The 27,066-nt window shown below is 37.8% G+C and overlaps 1 protein-coding gene across 1 annotated transcript in view; it reads left to right on the forward strand.

Annotated features, from left to right (window-relative positions):
- Positions 1–27,066, forward strand: part of TRUB1 (TruB pseudouridine synthase family member 1) — a 37,669-nt gene that overhangs the window by 2,332 nt on the left and 8,271 nt on the right. Inside the window, 3 exon segments of the mRNA NM_001266998.2 lie at positions 1,456–1,554; positions 10,177–10,232; positions 19,293–19,374. Coding sequence (NP_001253927.1) covers positions 1,456–1,554; positions 10,177–10,232; positions 19,293–19,374 — 237 coding nt within the window.

A 27,066-nucleotide genomic window follows, 5' to 3' on the forward strand; every position in this document is an offset into this window, starting at 1 on the left:
TTGAAGTTTATGTCAAAGCAGACAGCCATACCCTTCTTAGTACAGTGATGTCATAATTAGAGAATGATGCCAGGGTGTTCCAGAGACCATGGTTCTGACTCAGTAGAGTGATAATTTTCTTGGGAGGCCGAGCCACCCAGCATTCTTTTGGCCATTTAATCTGGCTTCTGCATTTCCATTGTTGCTTTGATTTCCCTCCTCCCTTGTCTGTCCACTCATTTCGTTTTCTTTGCTTTATTTTCTTTCTACTCTGCGTCAGTGTTGATAAGGAAGGTTTGACGGGCTTGGGGGCAGGTATAGATCAATATAGCAGTTCCTGCTTTTCTCTTCTTTCTCACTTGACATCTAATAGTCAATACTCTCTCAATATGTTATATGCCATCATCAAAACAATTTATATTTACCCAGAAGGAAGCACTGGCCCTGTCTCCCCAAAATACTTTCAAGTAACATTATTTTGCCTTATTTTTATTTTTTTTAAATAGGATAGGATCTCACTCTGTTGCCCAGACTGGAATACAGTGGCACAGTCTTGGCTTACTGCAACCTCTGCCTCCCGAGCTCAAACAGTCCTCTCCCCTAAGCCTCCCCAGTAGCTAGGGCTATAGGTGCACACCACCATGCCCAGCTAATTTTTGTATTTTATTTTGGATAGAGACAGGGTTTCCCTGTGTTGCCCAGGCTGGTCTCGAACTTCTGGGTTCAAGTGATCCATCCATCTCGGCCTCCCAAAGTGCTGGGATTACAGACATGAACCACTGTGCCTGGCTCACTTTATATTTACAACAGGAATATGAGATAAGCCAGGCTGGCATCCTCTTTTTAAAGATCTAAATGCTTAGGAAGTTAAGGTGCAACTTAATCTTAGCTGCTTTCCACATAATGTTTTGTTGAGATTCATTTCTTTAATGAATTGAAAATTTTGGTTTTTCAATTTCAAGGAGACAGCGAATACAGGGAGTTTGGGAATTTGGTGTATTTAGAAATAGCCGTGCATGAGATGTACTCCCAGTGTTAGGTAGCTAGAGATGCCAGCAAAGACCATGGAAGAGATTTAGAAATGGAAATTGAGGACTCTTAAAAGTATCTTTGTATATAAAAATTAACTTCTTTTCATGATTCTCTAAGAGCCCACCACTACCAAGAATTTACTAGATTTTTGCAGGTTAGTTTGGATATTTACCCACCTTTTAAAAATGCCATTTTTCTCTTAGAGAATGAATTCTAGTGTCTTGATAGCTAATTTTGGAATACTCTTTCTTTATAATTTAGGGAATATACATTTTAAAATCTTTTCTTTACTAGTAACGAGGTCATAGTCTCTTAACATGTGAAGTTTGTATAATACTTTTTATTTGTTTTGAAAATGCCATTCCCTCTTCCTCCCAAGTTTATGGAAATCCTACTTAATTTGTCGTGGTAATCACCTTTTTTTCATCCCCATTACTCTCGTAGAAGCTGGAATGCCTTCTCCAGAATGGACCAAGAGGAAAAAGCAGACTTTGAAAATTGGGCATGGAGGGACTCTAGACAGCGCAGCCCGAGGAGTTCTGGGTAAGAGATATGAAAGGAAATTAAGTGTCCACTGTCACTTAATATCAGAAAGAAACACTGGTTGAGAACAGATAGATTGACTAAAGCCTTATATTTTTCACTATACTTTGGAATGTTTCAGATCTACTGGATATATATAGTGCCATCTTTTAAAGAAGCCTTTAAATCGTACAAGGCCTACAAGGCTGTTAGAAATAGCTACTTTTATGTGTGGATGGGACTTTGAAAAAAGGTTTCTCTCTGTGCAGAAAAGAGTTAACATAGCAGGCCTGAAATTACTATCTTTAGAAAGGTCTGCTTGCACAGCTTGCCCTTGGCTGGTATCTGGGAACTTGGATTTTAGGAGTGTTCCCACCCTTCGCTGTCTGATAAGGCTGGTTGGCTATGCCTCAGATGTTTCTGGGAACACCAGCTTTCCTTCTAGGAATCTGGAATTTTGCTCCACTGCTAAGGCAGAGGGTGCCTGAGTGATCATCCTCTCAAGTCCCCAGTAAAACCTGTGGGCACTGGGGTCAGGCATGGTGGCTGACGCCTGTAATCCCAGCACTTTGGGAGGCTGAGGCAGGCGGATCACGAGGTCAGGAATTTGAGACCAGCCTGACTGACATAGTGAAACCCTGTCTCTACTAAAAATATGAAAATTAGTCGGGTGTGGTGGCATGTGCCTGTAATCCCAGCTACTTGGTAGGCTGAGGCAGGAGAATCGCTTGAACCTGGGAGGCGGAGGTTGCAGTGCGCTGAGATCATACCACGGAACTTCAGCCTGGGTGACAGATGGAGACTCTATCTCAAAACAAAACAAAACACAGCTTTGGGCACTGAGTTTCTAATGAGCTTCCCTGAGCGAAACATTGCACACGTGTTACCGCTTTTTTTGTTAGAGAAAGCAGCATGCTCGAGCATCCTCTCACAGGAGGGGGAGAGGATAAGGAAGCTTGTGCCCAGATTTCTCTGTGTCTTTATCTCTTATGGTCCAACTGTGTATTCTTACTACATCACTGTAAAAAATCTGAGCTATATATCAATCTTTGAATGTGGGCTGGTCTTGGGGACTCTTGACAAGGTAGAAGGCTCTGTTTGTCTGCCTATCTCTAATCTGATCTCTGAAATCAACTCTCTTGAGAAGGGGAAGCTTGAGAGGAAGTCATTTTCTGCTAGAGATATATTAGTTGACTATTTTATTGCTTGTGAAGGAAAATTAGTAGAATTGATCAAAGGGAATAAAAATATTTTATCCTTTTTTATTCCATCTGTTTTTTGTTTTTTGCCCCTGGTGGAGATTCTGAAGTGCAAGTGTGTTATACACAGGCTAGGGTATATTTTACTCTGTAACTGCATCCTTAGTCACAGAACTACCTGCATACATTGGGATCCCTCTCAGTGCCCCCTTCCTCACATACGAGAAACAAACTTTCATGGAACAATACTCATCTTTTTACATGCTCTGGTATTTTATATTTTATTCAGTTTCATTTACAGCAAAAATTAGGTACAAAGGAACAACATCAAACCTTGATCTAAGCTATCCAAAGTAAATGAGTGCTTATTTAAAAGGATAAAATTGGTGAAGAAAATGGTATGCTTCAAGAACATTATAAACTGTATGATTTTTGTATTTTCTAAAATTATAGGTTTATGTTGGCAGTAATATTTTTACTTGAGGTTAAAATAGAAAAAATCAGTTCGAGACCAACCTGACCAACATGGTGAGACCCTGTCTCTACTAAAAATACAAAATGTAGCCTGGTGTGGTGGCATGTGCCTGTAATGCCAGCTACTTGGGAGGCTGAGGCAGGAGAATCACGTGAACCCAGGAGGTGGAGGTTGCAGTGATCTGAGATCCCGCCATTGCACTCCAGCCTGGGCGACAAGAGCGAAACTCCGTCTCAATAAATAAATGAATAAATAAACAAACAAAATAGAAAAAATCAGGCTGGGCACAGTGACTCATGCCTATAATCCTAGAAATTTGGGAGGCCGAGGTGGGTGGATTGCTTGAACCCAAGAGTCCGAGACCAGCTTAGGCAATATGGTGAAACCCTATCTCTATAAAAAATTTAAAAATTAACTGGGTGTGGTGACACATACCTATAGTCCCAGCTACTTGGGAGGCTGAGGTGGGAGTATCACTGGAACCTGGGAAGTTGAGGCTGCAGTGATCTGTGATTGCACCACTGCACGCCAAAAAAACAAGCATAACAAAACAAAAACCCCAGCTAATAATAAGCATTTATTGAGCACTTACTGTATATAAGGTCTTCAGTTTTGGGCATTCGTAAGTTCTATAGTTTAATTCTCATTGTAACCTATAAGAGAAGTTATTACTATCCCCATTTTACAGAAGAAGAAAGGAAGACCCTGAGAGATAAAGTAACATGTTCACTGTCAGAATTAGTGAGTGACAAAGTCAGGATTTGAGCCAGATCTGCTCAGTTCCAAAGCATCTGCCCTATTGTGGATGGCAGATACCTGGCGCTCCTGCTTTTGTTCCTCATGCCCTGTGCTCTTGGCAGAAATTGGGGCTTCATGATTCTTATCAGCTTAGCACTTCAGTAGCCTGTACCAGTTGATTAGAGTTGGCCTTTGAGTTGAAGCCTATGTTCCTAACCCTTCTGCTTTACTGTTTTCCAGGCATAGTACCACAAATACAAGAAAAGAGAGGATAAGATCTGTTGCTTATTTATGAATAGATCAATTTCTGTTAATTTCTAGTGGCAGTTCTTCATTGGCATGCAGAAAATAGTCATATTCAAGGCAGTGAATGAAAGTTTATTTTTTACCCTAAACCTAAGGCAAGCTTGTCCAACCTTTGGCCTGCGGGCTGCATGTGGCCTAGGGGGGCTTTGAATGCAGCCCAACACAAATTTGTAAACTTTCTTAAAACATCATGAGATTGTTTTGTGATTTTTTTTTTTTTTAAACTCATCAGCTGTTGTTAGTATATTACGTGTGTGGCCCAAGATAATTCTTTCATTGTGGCCCAGGGAAGCCAAAAGATTAGACACCCTTGGCCTAAGGGATCTTGTTGAAGCTTCCATTTTAGTAGTATGAAGGGGCTGAGATTTGTATGTGTGGAAGAAACTGTATTGGAAACAGTTTTCTGGTTGGAGGCTTAATTTATATTTGATCACACAGGGACTTTTATGATGATATAATATGTTCATATGTCAGATGTATTAATTTTTCTTCTAATGCATGTGATTTCCAAGGAGAGAGAAAGTTTAAAAAATTGTTGGTGTTTAGTCACAGAGTAAGGGATGTTTGTTGTCCAAGTTAGCAGTTCTGGAAACTTATGAGAAGACGATTTTTGATTGTGTGGTAAAATAAACACTGGACTCTAATCATACTTCGGTTTACACACTGGCTACTGGCTGCTTTAATTACTAACTATATACACCCTAAGAAAATCCCATAACTTCACTGAATGTTTCTTCATCTCTTAAAAGAGGATATTGTCTACCAAAACTGAGTCAAAGGTTTTCAAAAATATCTTACAAAATACTTATAGTATGTAGATATATACTTTATCCTGTGAAGTGTTGTATACAGGTCTTTTTAATTTTTATTTATTTATTTTTTTGAGATGGAATCTTGCTCTGTTGTCCAGGCTTGAGTGCAGTGGCGTGATCTCGGCTCACTGCAACCTCCACCTCCCAAATTCAACTCCCAATCCCTGACTAGCTGGGATTATAGGTGACTGCCACCACGCCCGGCTGATTTTTGTATTTTTAGTAGAGTCAGGGTTTCACCATGTTGACCAGGGTGGTCTTGAACTCCTGATCTCAAGTGATCTGCCCACCTCAGCCTCCCAAAGTGCATGGTGAGCCACCATGCCAGGCCAAAAGGTCTTTTTTGAAAACAAACAAACAAAAGAAAACAAACTAAAACTGGACCTGTGCAAAAAAAATACACTTTTTCTTTCAACATTTTTTTTTTTTTGCAATATTAATGATGCAGTTAAGAATTTAGCTGACAATTTAAGATTATAACCTGAAATTCAGGTTTATAATTCTATAGCATGATTGCTAGAGGGTTCACAAGTTTCTCAAAAATACATGGTAGGCAGGCCGGGCGCAGTGGCTCTAATCCCAGCACTTTGGGAGGCCGAGGCGGGTGGATCACGAGGTCAGGAGATCAAGACCATCCTGGTTAACACGGTGAAACCCCGTCTCTACTAAAAATACAAAAACTTAGCCGGGCACAGTGGCGGGCACCGGTAGTCCCAGCTACTCGGGAGGCTGAGGCAGGAGAATGGCGTGAACCCGGGAGGCGGAGCTTGCAGTGAGCGAGATGGCGCCACTGTACTCCAGTCTGGGCGACAGAGTGAGACTCCGTCTCAAAAAAAAAATGGTAGGCAAAATATGGCCCTCTAAAGGTGTCCGTGTCCTAATTTTCATAACCTGTGAATATATTAGGTTACATCACAAGGAGCATTAGGGTTGTAGATGGAATTGATGTTGCTAATCAGCTGACTTTAAGATAGATTATCCTGAAATTTCCAAGTAGACCCAATGTAATCATAATATTCTTTAAAAGTGGAAGAGGAGGCAGAAGAGAGAGTCAGAGGACATGTGGCAGTGGAGGCAGAGGTTGGAGTAATGTGGGTTGCTGGCTTTGAAGAGTGAAGGGGATCACAAGCCAAAGAATGGGGGCAGCCTCTAAAAGCTGGAGGAGGCAGGCAAGCAAAAAAATGGGTCCTCTAGGGGGGCTCTAGTGAAGGATTCTCCCCTAGCACCTCCAGAGAAGAACACAGCCAAGCCAACCCTTTGATTTTAAGCCTAGTTAAACCCATTTCAGGCTTCTGACCTCCGCAACTGTATGATAAAAAGTTTGTATTGTTTTAAGCCAGATTGGTAATTTGTTACAGTAGCAATAGGAAAGGAATACACCTGTTTATCATAAATCACTTAAAATGTAAATAAAATTTCTATATACCATTTCAAAAATGATGTTTTTAAATTTTAGAGGTTATACAAACAGTGGGAAAATTTCGAAAATACAGGAAAGTTGAAAATAAAAAATTATCCATTTTCCACCTTTCATCAATAGTCAGTTAACATTTTTGCCATATTTCCTTGTAGCTTTTTGTCTATGTGATTTTTAAAGTTGAGCTCTACTTCACTGTGTGTACTTATATATCCATTTTTTAAACTTAACATTGTAACATAGACATTGTTCATGTTGATAAGCTCTTTGTAAACTTTATTTTTAATGGCTATAAAATGTTCCATCATATGGCTAAAATACAATTTGTTAATCATTTCCCTATTTGAGGTCCCTGAGGTTATTACCAGAGTTTTATCAGAACTGATTTTGTGAGGGATGTCTTTCTAGATAGAACTTTTTGTTTGTTTTGTTTTTAGTTTTTATTTTTTACCGACACATCTGTATCAGCCAGGTGTTTCAGATTCTTAAAATAGATTCCTACAATTGGAAAGATACGAGCCTTGTAAGATGATCCTATAGAAAGCTGGAAATACATGTATGGAGTCCATGCCTGTCCTAGAGAGACTCTCATCATGAACAAATTCTATCTTTTTGGTTTGAGAATAGGATACTAGGACATTGGATAAGTTTGGAGATAGTTGTTTTTGGTTTTGTTTTTTAACAGAGAAGACATTTGAGTGAGCACAGAACACTTGGGAGATAGAGTAGGAGAGTAGTGATTGTGCAACAGTGCATGGAAAACCCTGTCATTCATCCACTCTCTAAATTCTCCACACCTTTTCAGATGTGGTGCCTTTGCTCATGTTTTTCTTTTATAAGCTGCTCATCTCTTTCAGCACCTTTGGTTGTAGAAGTCCTACTGGCCTTTCCAGGTTCAGCTGAAATGCCATTTCCTACCTTTGAAGCCTGCCTGCTTGCTCTTTTATACTACTAATGTAAAATTTCATTTTGTTCTCCTGGTTTTTGTTAATATCTCTCTCTCTATTAGATTGTTAAATCACAGCTGAAGCCAGGTCTTATTTATTTCTGCACCTACACAATAAGTACTGAAAACAATTTTGAGTGATTGAAGGCAAAACATGCTAAGTAAAAATTCTGTCCAGGAAACTAACCTGTGAATGAAAAGCTGCTGGTTGGCTAGGTCCCAACTCCAGATAATTTTTCTATATGCCACCACCATATTAGTCTTCCTAAAATTCTGCTTTCACTAATCACCTCACTTCAGTGGCACTTGGTTATTCTTAGTTTATAAAATGAGAGGATTAAGCTGGGTAACTCTAAGATGCCTTCTTTTAAATTTTATCCTTCTGGGTCACTAAACTAGCTCAGAAACGATCATGAGTTCAGGATTTCAACCATGTTAAAGTCAAACATGTCAGCCTGCTTCTAAGATACCCTGTGTTCAGTTGATAAACCCACTGTTCTCATCCTTGTATCTGAGAGTTTGTGCAATTATTTTCTTTTTTAAAACATGCTTCTCTTCTCTCTGTTGTGTTCCCTGTACATCCTTCAGAGGCCTAATACAAACTCTGAAATGCTTGAATGAAGCGTTCTCTGGCCTCTTTAGTCATTTAGAATGCTCCCACCTTTGCCTTGCTATGGCAGCTGTTCTCTCTTTGTTCATTTTGACACTTAATCATATACTATCATATTGTTATTTAGCATTTTTCACTCATTAGGCAACATTTCTTGAGCACTGTATTTTTCTGTATTTTATTTTCCTGATGAGCTTATAAGCTGTTTTGAAGTTAGGAAATGTGTCACAAGTTTCTTTGCTTTTCCATTGGAAGTATTCCTCTTGGGATTATGTTTATAGTAGTTGTTCAAAAAAATAGTTTGGGGATTTATTTGATTGGGATCAAATTGCATTGAATCTTTCCTGTTTGCCTCATCAGCAGTAGTATCTACAAGTTCTGTCATTTGAAGAGTATTATGCTCTTCAGAGGATTACTGAGGGCAGACTGTTTTGATCTTAGACCTTGAACTATATGACTTGGATCAATACAGATGAGTGCCATAGAAGTTTTGAGGGGGTTGGAATAGACTTTATGAATGAGTTGGGGCTTGAGCTGGGCTTCAAAGGATTGACTTTGAATACTTTAATAAGGAGTTGGTACTGTAGGCACTGGGACCCTACTAAGGATTGTTTGGGGGGCTTTGTAATGTGAAAAATAGGGTTTCAGAAATGGTTAAGAAGTGGTATGAATTGGAAGAGAAAGGGATAGGATGTAGAACTGTCAGGTTTGCAGTGATGTAGGCTGTTGGCAGTGAAAAGAAAGCCTAGGTGAGTTAAGGTGGCAGAGGGAATGGAAAGGAAGGGGGTCAGCTCTTAGACCATTTGGTTTGAATCTTAACTCTACCAGGTACTGGTTGTGAGATGCTGGACAAAGTTCTTAGTCTCTTATTCCTGTTTCCTCATCTATCTCATCTATCAACAGGGGTAATTATACCATCTTTTAAAGTTTTTTTTTTTTTTTTTAGATGGAGTTTTGCTCTTGTCACCCAGGCTGGAGTGCAGTGGAGTACAATGGTACGATCTTGGCTCACCGCAACCTCCACCTCCTGGGTTCAAGCGATTCTCCTGCCTTAGCCTCCCAAGTATTTGGGATTACAGGCATGTGCCACCATACCCGGCTAATTTTGTATTTTCAGTAGAGATGGGCTTTCTCCATGTTTGTCAGGCTGGTCTCGAACTCCTGACCTCAGGTGATCTGCCCTCCTCAACCTCCCAAAGTGCTAGGATTACAGGCGTGAGCCACCATGCCTAGCCTTTTAAAGTTGTTATAAGGATTAAATGGGATAATGAAAGGAGAGCATTTCGAGTAGAATCTGATACATGGTAAACTCACTGAATGATATTTGCCGTAAATATTGAAGATATTTTTTCCAGTTTGCCAATCAGTACTCCTTGTTTGCTTTTATAATTCTGAATTGTGGTGGTTGTGTTGTGTTCTTATGCTACAGTTGTATCTGTTGATGACAAATATTTCAATTCTTACAAAAGTGTGGCTTCTTACAAAAAGAGAAGTGACTAAATCCTCTCACCCTCACCGAGTGAAATGTGTTGTCGTATGAATAATGTTTGAAATTTAAGAGAAAGGTAGGCCATTGTTGTACTTTATATTTGGTCTCTGTTAAAATACATTCTTCAGCCTTCATTTTACCTTGTATTCTTCTTTGTGTTACACTGAGTTGTTATGTTTCTCTTTCCTTGATTGTATATACTGCTGGGTGCTAATCATCTTTAAATGGTTCATTAGCTATGATAATGGCTTTTGCTTTGTTTAATAATGAATTCTGTCAAAAGACTTTATCATACCCACTTGAACATGGTTAATTGTGCCATGTGTTTTTTACTGGTGCCCATATAAAATTCCAGTGTGTCCTTTGAGATTGTTCTAAGGCTTCATTATCTAATGGGCTGGGTTGAGGTTTCTACTGAGTTTAATGCTTTGAGAATGGGGAGAAAGGTCTTCTCATCCCTTCTTTAGAGTTTCTTATTTGCATGACAAGTTCAACTGTTTGGAGTAATAGGAGCCCTGAAATTTTGCTAAATATATGCTCTTTCCCACTTCACATTACCTAAGCCGGGAAATTATGACCAAAATATATAGCTATTTTAAAAACCTAGTTTTCAGAACAGAGTGTCATAATATTTCTTTCTTTGATTTGTAGTTGTTGGAATTGGAAGTGGAACAAAAATGTTGACCAGTATGTTGTCAGGGTCCAAGGTAAGAATACTGAAATAGTTCTGTTTTTCTTTAATGTTCTTAATGACTTACATGTATTGGATTTTTATCAAATAGAAAAACTGAGTAAACTGCATGAATGGGTATCATTCCTGAGTATTATGTCTACAAACATATCTGAGATTGAAAATATCGAGACTGAAAATTGGAAATTCTTAATTGAAAACCAATTAGACTTAAAGAAACAATGCTACAGTGCTCATCATTTAATAAAATTATATTTGGGGCCGGGCGCGGTGGCTCAAGCCTGTAATCCCAGCACTTTGGGAGGCCGAGACGGGCGGATCACGAGGTCAGGAGATCGAGACCATCCTGGCTAACATGGTGAAACCCCCGTCTCTACTAAAAAAAATACAAAAAACTAGCCGGGCGAGGTGGCGGGCACCTGTAGTCCCAGCTACTCGGGAGGCTGAGGCAGGAGAATGGCGTCAACCCAGGAGGCGGAGCTTGCAGTGAGCTGAGATCCGGCCACTGCACTCCAGCCTGGGCCACAGAGCGAGACTCCGTCTCAAAAAAAAAAAAAAAAAAATTATATTTGGACTTATAAAATATCATATTTCTTAGATGATTGGGACTTAGAGATCATAAATGCTAGTGGGAGACTCTTTTAAACCTTAGAATTTTTATAGAAACAATACCATTTTGTAAAACTGCACCCTTTTAGCAAAAATATGCTTTGTTCATTGGTTATAAAATGTTTATTAAAGAAAAGAGTAGGGCCTCTTTAAGATGATAAGGTATGTTCATTTATGAGAGTAACCTTGAATAGATCCAAAAGCACTTTTCTAGGCACTTGATAGAAGAGAGAAGGGGTTATTTGGAGGCAGGAGTGGCTGGAAAGCTGTGAACTGCTGGTAGAAGGGGTCGCTTCCAGCTGTCAAAGAGATAATGTCTGTATCCATATGAGTAATTAGGTGCTGGTTATAAGTGCTGGGACTAAGGGCCAATGAAAATGCATGTGCAAGGAAGATGAGTATGCCAAGAGGTAGCAAAAAATTTCATTATGTTCCTGGAATAAACTTTGTTTTAAAACTCTTGCTCTAAATGTAATATAAATTATTGATAAAATGACTTTTGTTTCTTTAAAAGAATCTGTAGTCAAAGACTATTTAAAACAATTTTCAGTTCATTGCGGACTGATTGATGACTTTTGTAAAATATAATTAAAATATTATGGCAATGTAAAATTGCTAAATAAGTTTCTACGCAATCTCATTTTCTGAACTTATTATAGATACTGGCCTGTGGAATACACTTGACATAGTAGTGGTTTAAGTATTAAAATAAAAGCCCTGGCCGAGCGTGGTGTCTCATGCCTGTAATCCTAACACTTTGAAAGGCCAAGGTGGCAGATCACTTGAGGTCAGGAGTTTGAGAGCAGCCTGGCCAACATGGTGAAACCCATCTCTACTAAAAATACCAAAAAAATTATCCAGGTGTGGTGCTGCATACCTTTAATACCAGCTACTTGGTAGGCTGAGGCAGGAGAATCACTTGAACCCAGGAGGCGGAGGTTGCAGTGAGCCAAGATCATGCCACTGCACGCCAGCGTGGGTGACAGAGTGAGACGACTCCATCTCAATAAATAATAAGTAAGCTAGGTAGGTAGGTAGATAGATAGGTACATAGATACATAGATTGATTGATAGATTTTAAAAAGCCCTGGAGAACATACTGCATGTGATATCTCATTTTGGTTATCAACTGGCATAAAAATCTGTGTGCCATTCAATTGGAAGGAATCTTAGTACCTATGATAAATGAAGTGTGGCTTGCTTTGTAATCTTCAAAATATTGGTGTTGAAAAATTAGAGTGTAAACATTGCGTTAGAATGAAGGCGTTTGACAGTTTCTCAGTAAATATGTATATTGTGCTTAAATACTGACACACAGAGTTTAGAATCTGTTTCTGATACTGATTTTTGCCAGTTGTTTAATATTTGTTTCTGTACTCCCAAAGATGAACAATGTTTACTTTAATATGGGATTATGGATGATTTTTTTTTCCGCATTATTTGGCATTTTCTAAAATCTATACAATAAACAAGGCACTTTTATGTTAATAATAAAAATGTTATGTTTACATTAAGGAATTTGTTTGGGTTTTTTTTCCCAAGGTAAAATGTATTGTGTTCATTGAGATATTCATTGTTCACCCCTCCTTCCCCAAACTACAAACACAGGCACACTATATATTATTGAAAGATTTTACTTGTAAATTTCAGGCATATTTTCAGAAATATTATGACTGAAAATGTAAATACATCACTGACTCAGGTATAAATTTTATAACAGCCAATTTGCTGTTCAGCTACAAAACCTGAATGTCATACAGTGAAATCACTGATCCTCAGATGACTGTAACATAAATAGAATACCACAGGTGCATCTTGTTACAGAAACCTAGTTCTTAGGTATTTTGTATTTCAAAAATAGGCATCATTGTCTTGTTAGCTATTTATATTTCTTATCCTTTTAGTTTTATGTACATGTTAAAAGAACTAAATCATTAAGAGTTTAGTGATGATGAAGACTATTTTTTAATAAAAAGTAGTTAAAAACTGTTAATAAATTTTTTTTCTTTTTTTAAAAGCACTGGAAGGAATCTTAGAGATCATCTTACCTAGTGACTTTCAAAATTTTTTTGACTAAGACCCATAGTAAGAGACATATTTTATGTAATGACCCTATAGATACATACATTTATGAAAAGGAAAAATTTTATCAAACAACTTTGTGTTAGTCTGTTTGTGTTGCTGTAAAGGAATAGTCGAGGCTGGGTAATTTATAAAGAAGAGAGGTTTATTTGGCTCATGGTTCTGAAGTCTGCACAAGAAACGTGGTGCTGGTATCTGCTTCTGGCGAGGGCCTCAGGAAGCTTATACTTGTGGCCATGTCACATGGTGAGAGAGGGAGTGAGAGAGAGAGGCGGAGGTGCTAGGCTCTTTTAAACAGCCAGATCGTGCATTAACTCATTGCTGCAGGGAGGGCACCAAGACATTCGTGCAGGATCCGGTATCATCACCCAGACAGTTCCCACCATGCCCCCACCTCCAACACTGGGGATTACATTTCAACATGAGATTTGGAGGGGACAGACATCCAAACTTTATCCAACTCTAACCCTATGTATGATGTATTCTTGATACTTTTCCTTCTATTTCATTAAAAAAAAAAAAGGTGGCTGCAGCCCCTAACTTGGCCCAGATCTAATGTCCACTTTTTCTTCACTTCCTGTTTTGACAGATGAATTTTTATTTGCATCACAGTGCAACTAGTAAAATTAGACTTCTGGTATGTGTAGGATGGAGTTACATCAAGAGTAGAAATACTTAGTTCTAGGATGGCAAATATTCAGTGTTCTTGTTATGGCCGTATTTACAGTACAGCCTTCTCTCCCTAGCCAGTCCTAATTGGAGATACGCTAATTGAACATGGCCTAACATTTCTTCTTGCTGAATCAAGAAACATCCTTAGAATCTTCTTCAACATAGTGCCACTTCATACAACTACTGTCACTTATTAGGTGAAATTCTGGCCTTTTAAATAAAATCTTTAGGCCATCATATTATTTTGCTTCCATCTATGAAGACCAGATACTCATCAGACCACCCAAATCATTTCTTGCATTTCTTCCCATTCAGATCAGGGTAAGAGTTAAGAAAAGAGCCACTGCCCTGTGTTCCTCATTGTCTTCCTCTCCTGCCTTGGAGTGAGCTTTGTTCTGCCAGTGATCATATTTCTCAAGTCTTTTTTTTCCTCTGTCTGATCATTTAGTATTATGTGTATAATGTGTAAGAAAAGCATGTAAGCTTTTGTACAGTGCCTTGTATACAGAAATTGCTCATTAAATACTGTTATTACTATTCCAAGTATTTTACCTATCCCCCAATCTCTCTCTTGAGGTCCAGGCCTGTTGGAGCTCTCTTGCTACATGTTCTGTGGACTCCTGAAATTAATTTTACTCAGGCGAGTTCTGTTGGAACTCTTGAATACAGTTAACTTCATTTTTTTTTCATTGCTTTTTGTGATTACTGGTGACGTAGGAAAAATAGTACACTCATCAGAAAGAGAAAGCATGCCAGTTCTTTTTTTTTTTTTTTTTTGAGACGGAGTCTCGCTCTGCCGCCCAGGCTGGAGTGCAGTGGCCAGATCTCAGCTCACTGCAAGCTCCGCCCCCCGGGTTCCCACCATTCTCCTGCCTCAGCCTCCCCAGTAGCTGGGACTACAGGCGCCCGCCACCTCGCCCGGCTAGTTTTTTTTGTATTTTTTAGTAGAGACGGGGTTTCACCATGTTAGCCAGGATGGTCTCGATCTCCCGACCTCGTGATCCGCCTGTCTCGGCCTCCCAAAGTGCTGGGATTACAGGCTTGAGCCACCGCGCCCGGCCCTAGCATGCCAGTTCTTTAAGGGAGAGACGGAGTTTCCTTGGACATTAAACTCAGAAAGCAGTTTTTGACAATAAGGGATATTAAATGACGGCGATTTTCAAAAATAGTTTTACAACAGATGTAGACATGGAGCTATGTAAAATACAGTTTAGGTAAAATTATTCTCAGAGGTTAGTCTGATGTGTTCCTTTGGCCTAAGTTGATCTAAGTATAAAATGTAGCTTACCTAGAGGAGGGCAGTAGTCCCTCTCCTATCTTCCCTAAATTACACTTTCTTTGAGCCAGTCATTTAGCAAAAGCTGGATACCAGATGTTGTACTTTGAAGGAACAGACTTTGATGAGGTTTTGGAGTGCTGTCTTTATTAGTTTTCTATATTGTTGATCAAAGTTGGTTACTTTATAAATGCTTTAGAAACCAGATGGAAAGGTTATGAAAACCCAAAGAATCTAACTAGTATGTCCAGATATAAAGGTACCTCCATATCTCTGTGCAGGTAAACCATAGTGGCACCTGCAGGCAAAGCCAGCATTTCCTCAGAAGGCAACTTTGTATCCGCCTCCAGTAATTAAACAAGTGTTATCATTGGAGTGAATGAAGTTTCCCCTTTTTGGTGTGGTCAAAGGATAGTAACTTTCCCCAAGAACACAGTAACATTTTTAGCCAGTTATGAGAACTCTATAGTGTGACTTGAATAATGCTCCTATGAAACTTAGCCAACTCTTGAAGATTTCAGAATTTCTAATCAGTCTTCTCCAGAGGCTAGTCCAGTTTGTACGTTTTCTATATATTCTATTAATATTCATATATTTCAGAAATACTGTATTGAAATTTTTAAAGGGCTTATACTTATGAACTATAAAAAAGAACTGTTCCTTCTTATTGAAGACATTCAAAGCCACATGTTTTTGGTTTGACAGGTTTTTAAAAAAGTGTTCTTTCTCATCCTCAGTAATATCCCTATTTTGTTGGTGAAGTTTTAAATCACAAGCTTTCAAAATCACACCTCAGTTGAGATCCAAGGAAATGATTGTGTATACTTTCTGTAATAGAAACATTTTTCTTTCTCCTAAACGGTACAGAAGCTGATTTGCTGCTAGAGATGTCTAGCTCATATCTGCTGTGGGGTTCAGGGAGCTTGAAGATGAGTAGAGAGTAGAATAATACCAGTGAGAAACTATGAGTCCCAGAGAGTACACAGGTCAATGGAATGTTCTTCAGGACCTCTCTTTGGTGCAGTGGAATTACATTGTAATGAATACAGTAGTAGAACTCACAATTCCCAGATACACATCTTGGAGAATTAACAGCTCTAAAGCACAGACTCTATGTAGAATTTAAGCCAGTGAAAAGAAATACTTTAGACTCCATAAGATAAAATGTTAGGGTTGAATGTATACATCTCCATGCCTTTTTTCTTCTATCCCAATATCTTTTTGGTCGTGAGACTTTGTTTCAGCTGGAGGCTTAACTGTGTGGGTGAATTTTTCTAAGTGGTTTGTGGATAATTGAATAAAATTGAAGGATAATTATTACTAGATGCCAGGACAAGGGAAAGCTAGGAAACAGCTATGATTTCAATCATCGGTTCACAGGGTGTGGTCTAAGGACTCCTGAGGCTCTTTCAGGGTGCCTGTTGAAATTGAAAGTATTTTCATAGTTTTGCCTTTTTAACTTGCAATCCCACAAATACATGACAGAGTTTTTCAGAGGTTACTAGATGTGCCATGGTATCATTGCTGTGATGGCTAATGGAGGTTTTAAACATTTTCAGCTTTAATTTCTAACACAATAAATCTAGGCAGATACATTTAAAAAAAAAATGTGTGACAGGGTTTCTCAATAAGTTTTAAGTGTGTATAGGGGCGCTGAAACCAAAATGTTTGAGAACATTTTGATTTGATTTAAGAATGTTGATTTAGATATTGTCTCCCCTAAAAAGAATCCAACACGTAGCTACATACACTATAATTGCAGACCCTGGAATGGGTTGAGACTTAGCAGATAAAATCTAGATATTCAAAACTATGGTGAAATGTGAAGAATTGCACACATAGGCACTTCTCTAGCATGTGTATCATTCTGTCAGCAACTTTTTATTAAGCTGCTACTGTGTTTCTATCTAGTAAAGAACACAATAGAACAGCAGTGGGAAACTCTAGCTAAGAGTTCATACTTCAAGAAAGTAAGGATCAATAAAATATACTTGGAAAACAGTGAATATCTCTATAGGTCGTCATGTGCTAAGCCATGTGATATGAGAGCTCAGTGAGATAAACCAGAAATGTCTGTTGTTGCCATTATACCCAGTCCCCTCTGCAGTAGTTGTCTTTATTGAAGTCTTCCTGTTACACCGTAACCTCTTAGAGGGAGAGGACTCTGTCTTATGTATCTGTGTGTCCTTCCCTAGCACTTAGGAGAATACTTTGGACATTCATAGTCCTTAAGAAACATGATTGAATTTGTGGATTTGATATGGGCCTTCCTTCTTTCTATGTACGGAATTTGTATCGAGCACCTACTCTTAGTCATGCTGTGGAGGTGGGTAATTGGAAGTTGGGATGGATTAAGGGGTGGCTCTGAAAGCTGAATAAGGTTTGATCCTTGGAGAAGAAAGGGAGTTCAAGGCCAGGGAAGTGGTGCACAAAACACTAAGAGTCCAGAGACTAGAATGGGCATTGCATACTTGGGAAACATGTTAAGTTTCCTAGTTCAATCTTGTTACAGAGCGGGATAGTGCAGATACTTTCAAGGCTCAGTCTGCAAGATTGCACTGTGGTTTTCTTATGCAACTAAACAGACTCTAAAGGCAAAAAAATCATGAAACATTTTGATGCTTTGCTTTCCTTATGGGAGCTCACTGTAACCAGATGAGTCAACTCTAGCTAGTGTTACTGTGAATCATTCAATATTTTCTTTCTTAGAAAATAAAAATGGTGATGGTATTATTATCTGTTATTTACCAGGGCTAGATATTGTTGCTCTAAACTCTTTGCTTCTTCTCATGAGGCATTATTATTTTCCACATTTTAAGATAAGGAAATTAAGCTCCAGCAGGAAAGACTAACGACCTACAAATTGTGGTAGAGTCAGAATTCAAACCCAGCCAGTTGACCCTGGGCCTGTGCTTTTACCATTGTTGTACTTCTCTCGTACTTCTCCCTGTGGTATGCTTAATCAAGGTTGATTGTCCCAAAATACAGAAGCAGGAATGGGTGTCTCAGGTGATGAGACTGTGTTTAGTTACAAAAAAACTAATTTTTGTCAATACCTATGAAACTTTAAAAAAATTAATTCAAATGTGTTGAAATATTCCCTTCTGTATTACATTTATGTTTTTAAAAATCTGAGCTATATAATATTAAGGTGATTTCATCAAAGACCCTTAAGCTGTTATAAAATGTCTGCATATTTATGAGGTCTTGAAATTTTAATATTTTTCTCATTTTTGTGTTGGGTCCCTTCACTAGCCTAATAAATTTGTCATTAATAAGCTTGTATGTCTGCAAAGTACTTTGAACTTTCTTTTATAAAATTGCTCACATAAATACAGATTATTTTCAGTGGGAAATAGATTCTTGCACTTTTTTCACTGCTTCATGTGATGCCCCAAATAACATTTGCATTTGACCAAAAGAGAGTAGTGAAAAGAATGTGTACTACAAGTGTGTCCTAAGATGAGAAATAAGACAGTCCTCACATAACCAAGAATGATCTAATTCTTCACTTGTGAATAAAGATCGGTTCTTAGAAATGATTCTTGTTCCTGAGATCTTAAGTAGTAATTTATCTTTATTAAGAAAACACATAGCAGGACGTAGTGGCTCACGCCTGTAATCCTAGCACTTTGGCTTTGGGAGGCCGAGACGGGCAGATCACCTGAGGTCAGAAGTTCAAGACCAGCCTGACCAACATGGTGAAACCCCATCTCTACTAAAAATACGAAAAATTAGCCAGGTGTGGTGGTGGGTGCCTGTAATCCCAGCTACTCCACAGGGTGAGGCTGGAGAATCGCTTGAACCCAGGGGCCACTGCACTCCAGCCTGGGCAACAAGCAAAAACTCCATCGTAAAAAAACAAAAACAAAACAAAACGAAAAACCCACATGTAATAGTGAAGTCACTAACTCTGTGTTTTCTACAGATCTAACTTTTATTTAAATGCATGACCTAGTTACTAAGAATTGTCTTAGTATTTCATGTAAGAAGTACTAAGTTGGTTTATTTAAAGTTAATTTTAATTATATGTGTGGGAAGATTCTTGAAACTTAACATGGCCATGGGGTCAGGGCTATCGTACCATTCTCTCTACTCATGGATAGACTTGAAAATTTTCCTTAAACAAACTTCTCAGTATAAAGGTGGTTTGAGAAATTTGTTTACAATAGTGATGGTCATAATTATTAAGCCATAATTATCAATAAAATCAGGTTTTTCTTTCTCATATTGGCTAGTGTGCAACGTTTGTGAATGCTCTTCAGTTTACACAATTGCATTCCACATATTAAAAACAAAACCATTGCAGTCTGTTATTTTAGCCTTTATTTGGTATCAGGTTGGTAGTATTAGTAAAATTCTGTATAAACTTCAAGACATGCATAACAGTATTTCTTTGCTTATGGCCCATTTTCTCTCTTGTTTCCCTTCCTCTAGAGATATATTGCCATTGGAGAACTGGGGAAAGCTACTGATACACTAGATTCTACGGGGAAGGTAACAGAAGAAAAGCCTTACGGTATGAAGCTCATCTCATGTAGGCCTGTTTTCTAACATTTAGGGAAAGTTTCTGTGAAGGTAGAATTTTAAAACAAATCTAAGTGTTCAGAATTACTCTTCCAAATAACCTCCTTGCTTGCAAAAGCACTTACGGCTAGGATTTACGTTGTTTTCCCTAGTAAATGAGCAACAAAGCGGAGATACTCTGTTAGATTTTATCTGTCTTGCCATTAAAAAAAAAAATTACCTGTCAGCTGTTGAAATAAATGTACCAGGCTTAGTACTTTAAAACTCATCATGTTTTTGTGCTTTTGTACTATGTAAAAAGAGGACAGAGGGCGAGCTGTTGCTCTGGAAGTAAAGCAGAGCTCACTGGGGCCCACCTTAAGTTTCCTACTATCCCTTCTTTCACTACCCTAAGGAAGGATAGATAAATGAAATGGTCTCCTAGCAGCTCTCACAGTGCTTATGCTGTTTATAATGCAGCAATTGCAGTTTTCTAAGTCAGTTCACCTGCATGATTATGTCACCAATTTGTGGACTTTGTGCTTTTTTGTTTGTTTGTTTACTGTTATCTCTTAGTCGTAGGCAAGCCAGCATTTGGCCCCCTTATAGTTTTGTGTTGATTATCCTTATTACATATTGCGTATTGCCGCAGTAGTGAGGACAACCTTTTTGTTGTTCATAATAGCTTCATTTATTCTGTTAACATTTATATGTAGCTTAGTATCTTGCTCAATTAGGCAACATAATGAAAAGAAAAATTGCTGATTTATTTCAAGACTTTTCAAAAACAGATGTTGAAATATTCTTGGAATTATTATTATTAGCATATAATAGCAGACCCTCACTTAATTGAAAACCAGCTTTAACCTCCAACCAGAAGACTTGTAAGATTAAGGAGGCATAGGGCAATAAGAGGACATCAGAGATTTCCGGAGTATACTAAAGGATTCATGAGGACTTATGTAATTAAGTTTCCTGTTTCTCTGACTCTATTTACCAAACCATAATAAGGAGAATGATTATTATTCAGAATAGTAGTCCTGGGGTAATATAATTAAGGCTGGGGGGGTACCACGTGGTGAAAAATATAAGGCGCACTAGAGTAAACAAATCTGGGTTTAATTTCTAGCTCTGCCCTTATCTAGCTGCGTAAATTTGAAATTTTCTTAGTCTCTTTATGTTGCAGTTTTTTCATCTCCAAAATGACAATAATGATAGCAACCTCATAGTGTGATTATGAGGATTGATTGGAGGAGAATGAATTTGGAGGTCTCATAGACACGTCATGAGGCTCTTATAGTAGTACAAGCAAAGATGATGGTAGGTTGGACCAGGGTGCCAGTGGTAGAGACAGAATTTTCCTATTAGAAAAATTTCCCATGATTAGGAAGTAAAACTGGCAAGACTTGCTTTTTAGTTGATTGGATGGGATAGTGAGGAAGTTGTCAACCATGATCTAGGTTTTGGGGTTTTAAAATTGGTTACGTGATGGTGTAATTCACTGAGGATGCTGGAAGGGGACCAGGGTGACAAAAATACTTAAACATATCCCTTCCTCCTATTCTTAAGCATTTTAGAATTTTAAAAAGCTCTATGCTGTGTTAGGTAATTTGTCACCTTATTTACTTACCTTAAAGAAAGCTCAGTTTGTTAGATCATCTCATTGTAGTGATGCAGTAAATCATAGCGAAACTAACAACGTTTTTCGACTGTGAAGGGAAGAGCTTCCTACAGTTTATTGAATAGTATTTGTAGTCCCGGAAAATGAGAGCTCAGAGAATTTTGCTGATTGGTGTGATTTTTCTGTGTGCTTACAGTAAATCAACAAATACTTTTTTATTTGTTGAAGCTGCTATAGCAGGTACCAAGGGAAAGATAGATAAATGTAAGACCTAGCCTGTGTCCTTAAGGAACTTACTGTCTAATGGAGAACTCTGACCAATATTCTCAACCTTCTGAGACCTAATACAGAGACCTGTGACCAATATCTTACAATGCCTTCTTTACTATCCTGAAATAAAATTCAGAGATACTTGAATTTACTTATACATTTAGAAAAATCAATATGATATTGTAAATGGAATATAAGTAAGAAATAAAAGTAATTTATAATAAAGTAGGTGCATTCATATATAAACACACAGATACTAGCACACTAAAAGTCTTTTGGCTGGAGTGCAGTGGCGTGATCTTGGCTCACTGTAACCTCTGCTTCCCGGGTTCAAGTAATTCTTCTGCCTCAGCCTCCTGAGTAGCTGGGACTACAGGCATGTGTCACCATGCCTGCCTATTTTTCGTATTTTTAGTAGAGGCGGGGTTTCACTTTGTTGGCCACGCTGGTCTTGAACTCCTGATCAACACTCAAACATACAGCATAATTGTAAATAGTGAAAAGTGCTATTTAGGAATAATAGAGTGTTATGATAGAGAACAAAGGGAAAGGCCCTGTTACATGCTTTGATATTTGAGTCTAAGCCAGATACACATTTTCTTATTCCTCTGAGATAGCCTTCAGCTGTCTGACATAACAGTTAAAAATAGTATTTGTCTAGATAGGACAAAATGACTTAAGAACATTAACTTGCCATTGACTGCATACTGAGTTACTTTATCCAACATCAGTTGTTCTTGACAGGTCAATTAAAAACTGTGTTTCTAGTTGTTACAATGACTGGGTGGGGTGGTGACACCAGCTGCCTTCAATGGGTGGAGACCAGGGATGCCAGATGTCCTGTAACACAGAGGATCGTAGAACACAGTGAAGAATTGTCCAGTGTACTGCCAGACTTCAGGATGTCTGCCAGATAGTCATGCAGGTGTATTTCAGCCATGGGGCTGAAACCATGTCTCTTTTGGTCCTCAGTGTATTTTTGGTGTAGTATATAGCATACAGAATGACATATATGACATATAGAGTTTGAATAAAAAAAGATAGGCAGCAGAGGCATTCTCAGAAAAGATGGTTGCAGTTAAGCCGGGAAAGGCACAGCATCTTCCTGCCTTTTGCTGCTGTCTTCTCATCCACGTCTAAGTATTAAGTGTCTGCTACTATTGCTGGTGTCTCTGAGGACACGCAGCTTCAGTGTGCTCATCTGTTCTCCACTGAGCTCAGGACACTAGGACCATAGCTTCTCAGGCTAGATGTGGACCAAGCGTCTGGGAAGGCCTAACTGTCCCTGTAATGGGAGTAGTTTTTTCTGTCCCTCCCATGAGGCAAGAAAGGTAGAAAAAAAAAGTGGAATCTCATGCTAATCTTTTATTCTAAACACCACCACCCCTTAGTCCTGAGATCAGATGTTACCAAGGTCTTCTCAAATGGATGTAGCTAATGTTGTATCTAACAGTACTGGCTCCTTTTGGACTGTATATGGTTTGGCTGCTGAGACTTATCCTGGAGTAAGCTCAAGAGTTGAATTTAGTTTCAAATTGTGATGTAAACTAATAGGGTATATGCTATAATTGGTCTAGTGTGTAGCTAGGTATAAAAATTCTTACAGAGCTGTTTGTATTTAAACTTTTCATTATAAAATGTTGTACAAGTAAAGAAAATGAAACAAAAAATAAAGGTACAGCTCTATCAATTTTCACAAAACAAATATCTGTGTAGCTAGCTATCACCCTTAGTCAAGAAATAGAAGATTTCTAGAAACCACACTTGTGCCCTATCTGTCATTACCCTGTCCTCCTTTTGCAAAGATAACTACTATTCTAGCGTCCAACACTATGGAGATGGTTTTAAAACTAAGGCATAGTTTTGCCTGTTTTTGAATTTAGTATAAATAGAATTAAACACTATGTGTCCTTTTGTGTCTAAATTCTTCCACTTAGTATATTTTTGAGATCCATGTTGGTACATGTATGAGTATTTTGGACTTTTTTATTGCTATGTAATATGCCACTGTGTGAATATACTACACACATACTGTCCCAGTTTGGGCTTTGTGAATAAAGTGCTGTGTGTGTTTTATACCTGCCTTTTGGTAGACATATTTCTACCGTCATTTCCCTTGGGTATATACCCAAATGGAATATAGGTCATATATTTGTGTGTGTGTGTTTGTGTGTGTGCGTGCGCATGTGTTCCTGGGTTACAGAATGGGTGTATATTTAACTGTACTGGAAATTGTCAAACAGTTGTCCAAAGTGATTGTACTTGGGACACTTTGCATTTCCACTAGCAGTGCATAAGCATTCCACTTGCTCCACATCCTTAGCTTTTAATAGTGTTTTTAATTTTGGCTGTTCTGATGAGTGTGTAGTTGTATTCCATTGTGGTTTTGATTATTGATGAGATTCAGCACCTTATCAAGTGGTTTTGGCTTACGAACCATTTTCTTTTGTGTATTATCTGTCTGTTTGGGTCTCTTACCCATTTTTTATTTGTTCTTTCCCTTTTGAATTGCCTTTTTCTTATACATTTGTATGAGTTTTTGTTTTTTATTAAGCACCTTCCATTCGAGGATGTGTAGGTTCTTTATATACTCTGGATATGTTCTCTTCTTTTGGTTATGTGTGTTGCAGATATTTTCTCCTAATTTGTGGCTTGCCTTTTTCCTCTCTTATCTTTTGAAAAACACAAGTTCTTAGTTTTAATTTAGTCCAGCTTATCAGGACTTCTCCTTTATGGTTGGTCCTTTTGGTGTCCTGTTTAAGAAAACTTTTCTGACTCTTAAAGCATGAAGATATTTTCCTATGTTCCAGAAGCTGTTACTGCTTTGCTTTTCATGTTCCCTCTGCAGTCCACCTTTTCTTCCTGCATGGATGTCCAGTTGCTTCAGCACTTTCCCAGTACTCTTGTGTTCTCTCCTTCATTACACTCAAGTACCCACTTAGGCTATTGTTTAAAAAAAAAATCTATTTTTTTTTACATTGATCAGTTCGTTTATACTTATATGTACACCAGACTATATTAATTGCTGTCGTTTTAGACTATCTTGCTATCTGGAAGAACAAGTCCTTCCTACCTTATTTCTTACATATTTTTTTCTGTAGGTATTTTGTTTTTTTTTTTTTATTTTTTGAGGCGGAGTCTTGCTCTGTTGCCCAGGCTAGAGTGCAGTGGCACAATCTCAGCTCATTGCAAGCTCCGCCTCCCGGGTTCACGCCATTCTCCTGCCTCAGCCTCCTGAGTAGCTGGGACTACAGGTGCCAGCCACCATGCCTGGCTAATTTTTTGTAATTTTAGTAGAGATGGGGTTTCACCATGTTAGCCAGGATGGTCTCATCTCCTGACCTCGTGATCCGCCCACCTTGGCCTCCCAAAGTGCTGGGATCACAGACTTGAGCCACTGCACCCGGCCCTATAGGTTTTTTTAAATAGCTTTCTTATCAAAGTAAAGAAGTTGCCTTTTATTCCTAATTTGCTGAGTTCTAGTTTTTTAAAATTATTAGCAGACATTAAATTTTATCAAATATTTTTTCCTGTATCTCTTGATTTTTCTCCTTATTCACATATTAAACTAACTTTACATTTCTGGAATGAACCCAACTTAGTTGTAATGTGTTATCCTTTATATAAATCGTTGCATTTGTTTTGCTAATATTTAGTTTGGGATTTTTGCATCTGTGTTTGAGTGAGATTACCATGTAGTTTTCTTTTTATGTCCTGGACTGGTTTTGATATCAAAGTTATGACGACCTCATACAAGAGTTTGGGTGGTGTTCTCATTTTTTCTATTCTCAGGGCGAATTTCTGCTGTTTTTTTCTAATGTTTGGTAGAATTTACAGGGTGACATCTGTTCTTTAGTTTTCTTTGTTAGGAAGGTTTTAAACTATGGGTTGGATTTTTTTCTACCAGCTATTGGTTATACTATTTTTTATTGCTTATATCAATATAGATAATTTTTTCTCCTAGGAATTTGTCATTTCATCTGAAATTTCAAAAATATTGGTATAAAGTTGTTTATAATAGTCCCTTATGACCTTTCTTTTATTTTGAATATCAAACTTAGAGCGAATAACTTTTCCTAAATTACCCAAGAGCAAGCTCAGCCATGATGTCCCACCACCCCAAATACATTACTGCAATTCAGTTTGAAGACCCTATTTATTTTTTAAAAACAGCTTTCTAGAAGTATAATTGGCATACAGAAATACTGTATTTAAAATATATAATTTTAAAAATTAATATATGTTCACCTTTAAAATCATAGCTATAATGAAAATAGTGAACATATTTATCATCATAAAAGTGTTATGCCCCTCTCTCCATTGTGAATTAATTTTTGAATATGATTTCAGATATAGATTCAAGGTCATTTTTTGCATATGTACATCGTTTTGTAACCATTTTTTAAAAGACTATCCTTTCTGTGGTTGCCTTTGGACCTGTGTCAAAAAACGGTTGTCCATATCTGCATACTTTTATTTCGAGACTTTTAATTCTATTCCATTGATGTATTTATTTTTCAAACCACTACCACACTGTCTTGATTATTGTAGCTTTGTAAGTCTTTAAATTAAGGAGTGTTAGCCCTCCAACTTGTTCTTTTTCAAAGTTGCTTTCTTGGTCCTTTGCATTACCATATGGATTTTTGAATCAGCTTGTCAATTTTTATACACACACACTCAAAGCCTGCTGGCAGTTTGAGATTGTTTTGAAGCTATAGATCAATTTCAGAAGAATTGACATCTAAACAATATTGAGTCTTCTGACCCATGAAATAAGATACCTCTCTTCATTTATTTAGGTCTTTTATAGCCATAGTTTTGTAGTTTTCAGTATCAGATCTTTACATCCTTTGTTTATGAAATCTCTGAGTACCTCAAATTCTGAAGTTTCAGTTTCTAGTAGTTCATTGGTAGTATATAGAAATGGAATTGATTTTTGTAGATTGATCTTGTGTTTTTCAACCTTGCTAAACTCACTTATTTGTTCTAGTTGTTTTTTGTATAGATTTTATATTAGAATGGCTCTAAAGTAGACTTTTTTCCCAGTCTAGATTAGCTCTGCTCCTAAAGCATGACTTTTCTGGGATGTCTGTCAAATGACCTGTGCATTCAGCAAAGTTTCTTCATTCTGGATGGTTAAAATTAAAACATCCCCCAGCCTTGTAAGAACTTTGGTAGTACTTCTTTAGTTAATTTTGTAGAGACTCTGTATATATCTATGTACAGCTTAGAATTTAGTCAGAGTATCAAGGGGGCCTTCACAGACATTTCTTTCTCTGTGTATTTTCCTCAAATTCCAGCTGCCATTACTTCCTCAGATTCTGATCTCTGTTCAGTGAGATCACTGTGCTTTGACTATCCCCCTGTCTGTCCCACAGTTAAGAAAGCACCTCCAGACAAAAGCAAGTGATCATGGGACTTGCTTTGTTTCTCTTTCCTCAGGGATTACGGTCCTTGCTGCCTGTTGTCTGTCTAGAAATTGTTGCTTAATATATTTTGTCCTGTTTAACAGCTGTTTATGGTGGCAAGATTTATCCAGTCACAGTTACTCTATCATAGTCAAATACGGTTTTTAACTCAATCATATTGGTTTTAGCTCTATAGTCCAGTTAAGTCTCAACTATCATGTTGTGAGTTCACTGGAAGAGTAAAATTTTAAGGAAATAATGATGTATAACATGATCTTGTATATATTCATTTTATGAAAATGATTTTAAAAAGTTAATTTCAAATGAATGCTGTCACTTTGATGGCTTATTAATTTACTAAACAAAAAATAATTACCTACAACACTTGTACCTCTTTTACCAAATA

This window comes from Macaca mulatta, chromosome 9 (assembly GCF_049350105.2).
Source record: "Macaca mulatta isolate MMU2019108-1 chromosome 9, T2T-MMU8v2.0, whole genome shotgun sequence".
Lineage (NCBI taxonomy): Eukaryota > Metazoa > Chordata > Mammalia > Primates > Cercopithecidae > Macaca > Macaca mulatta.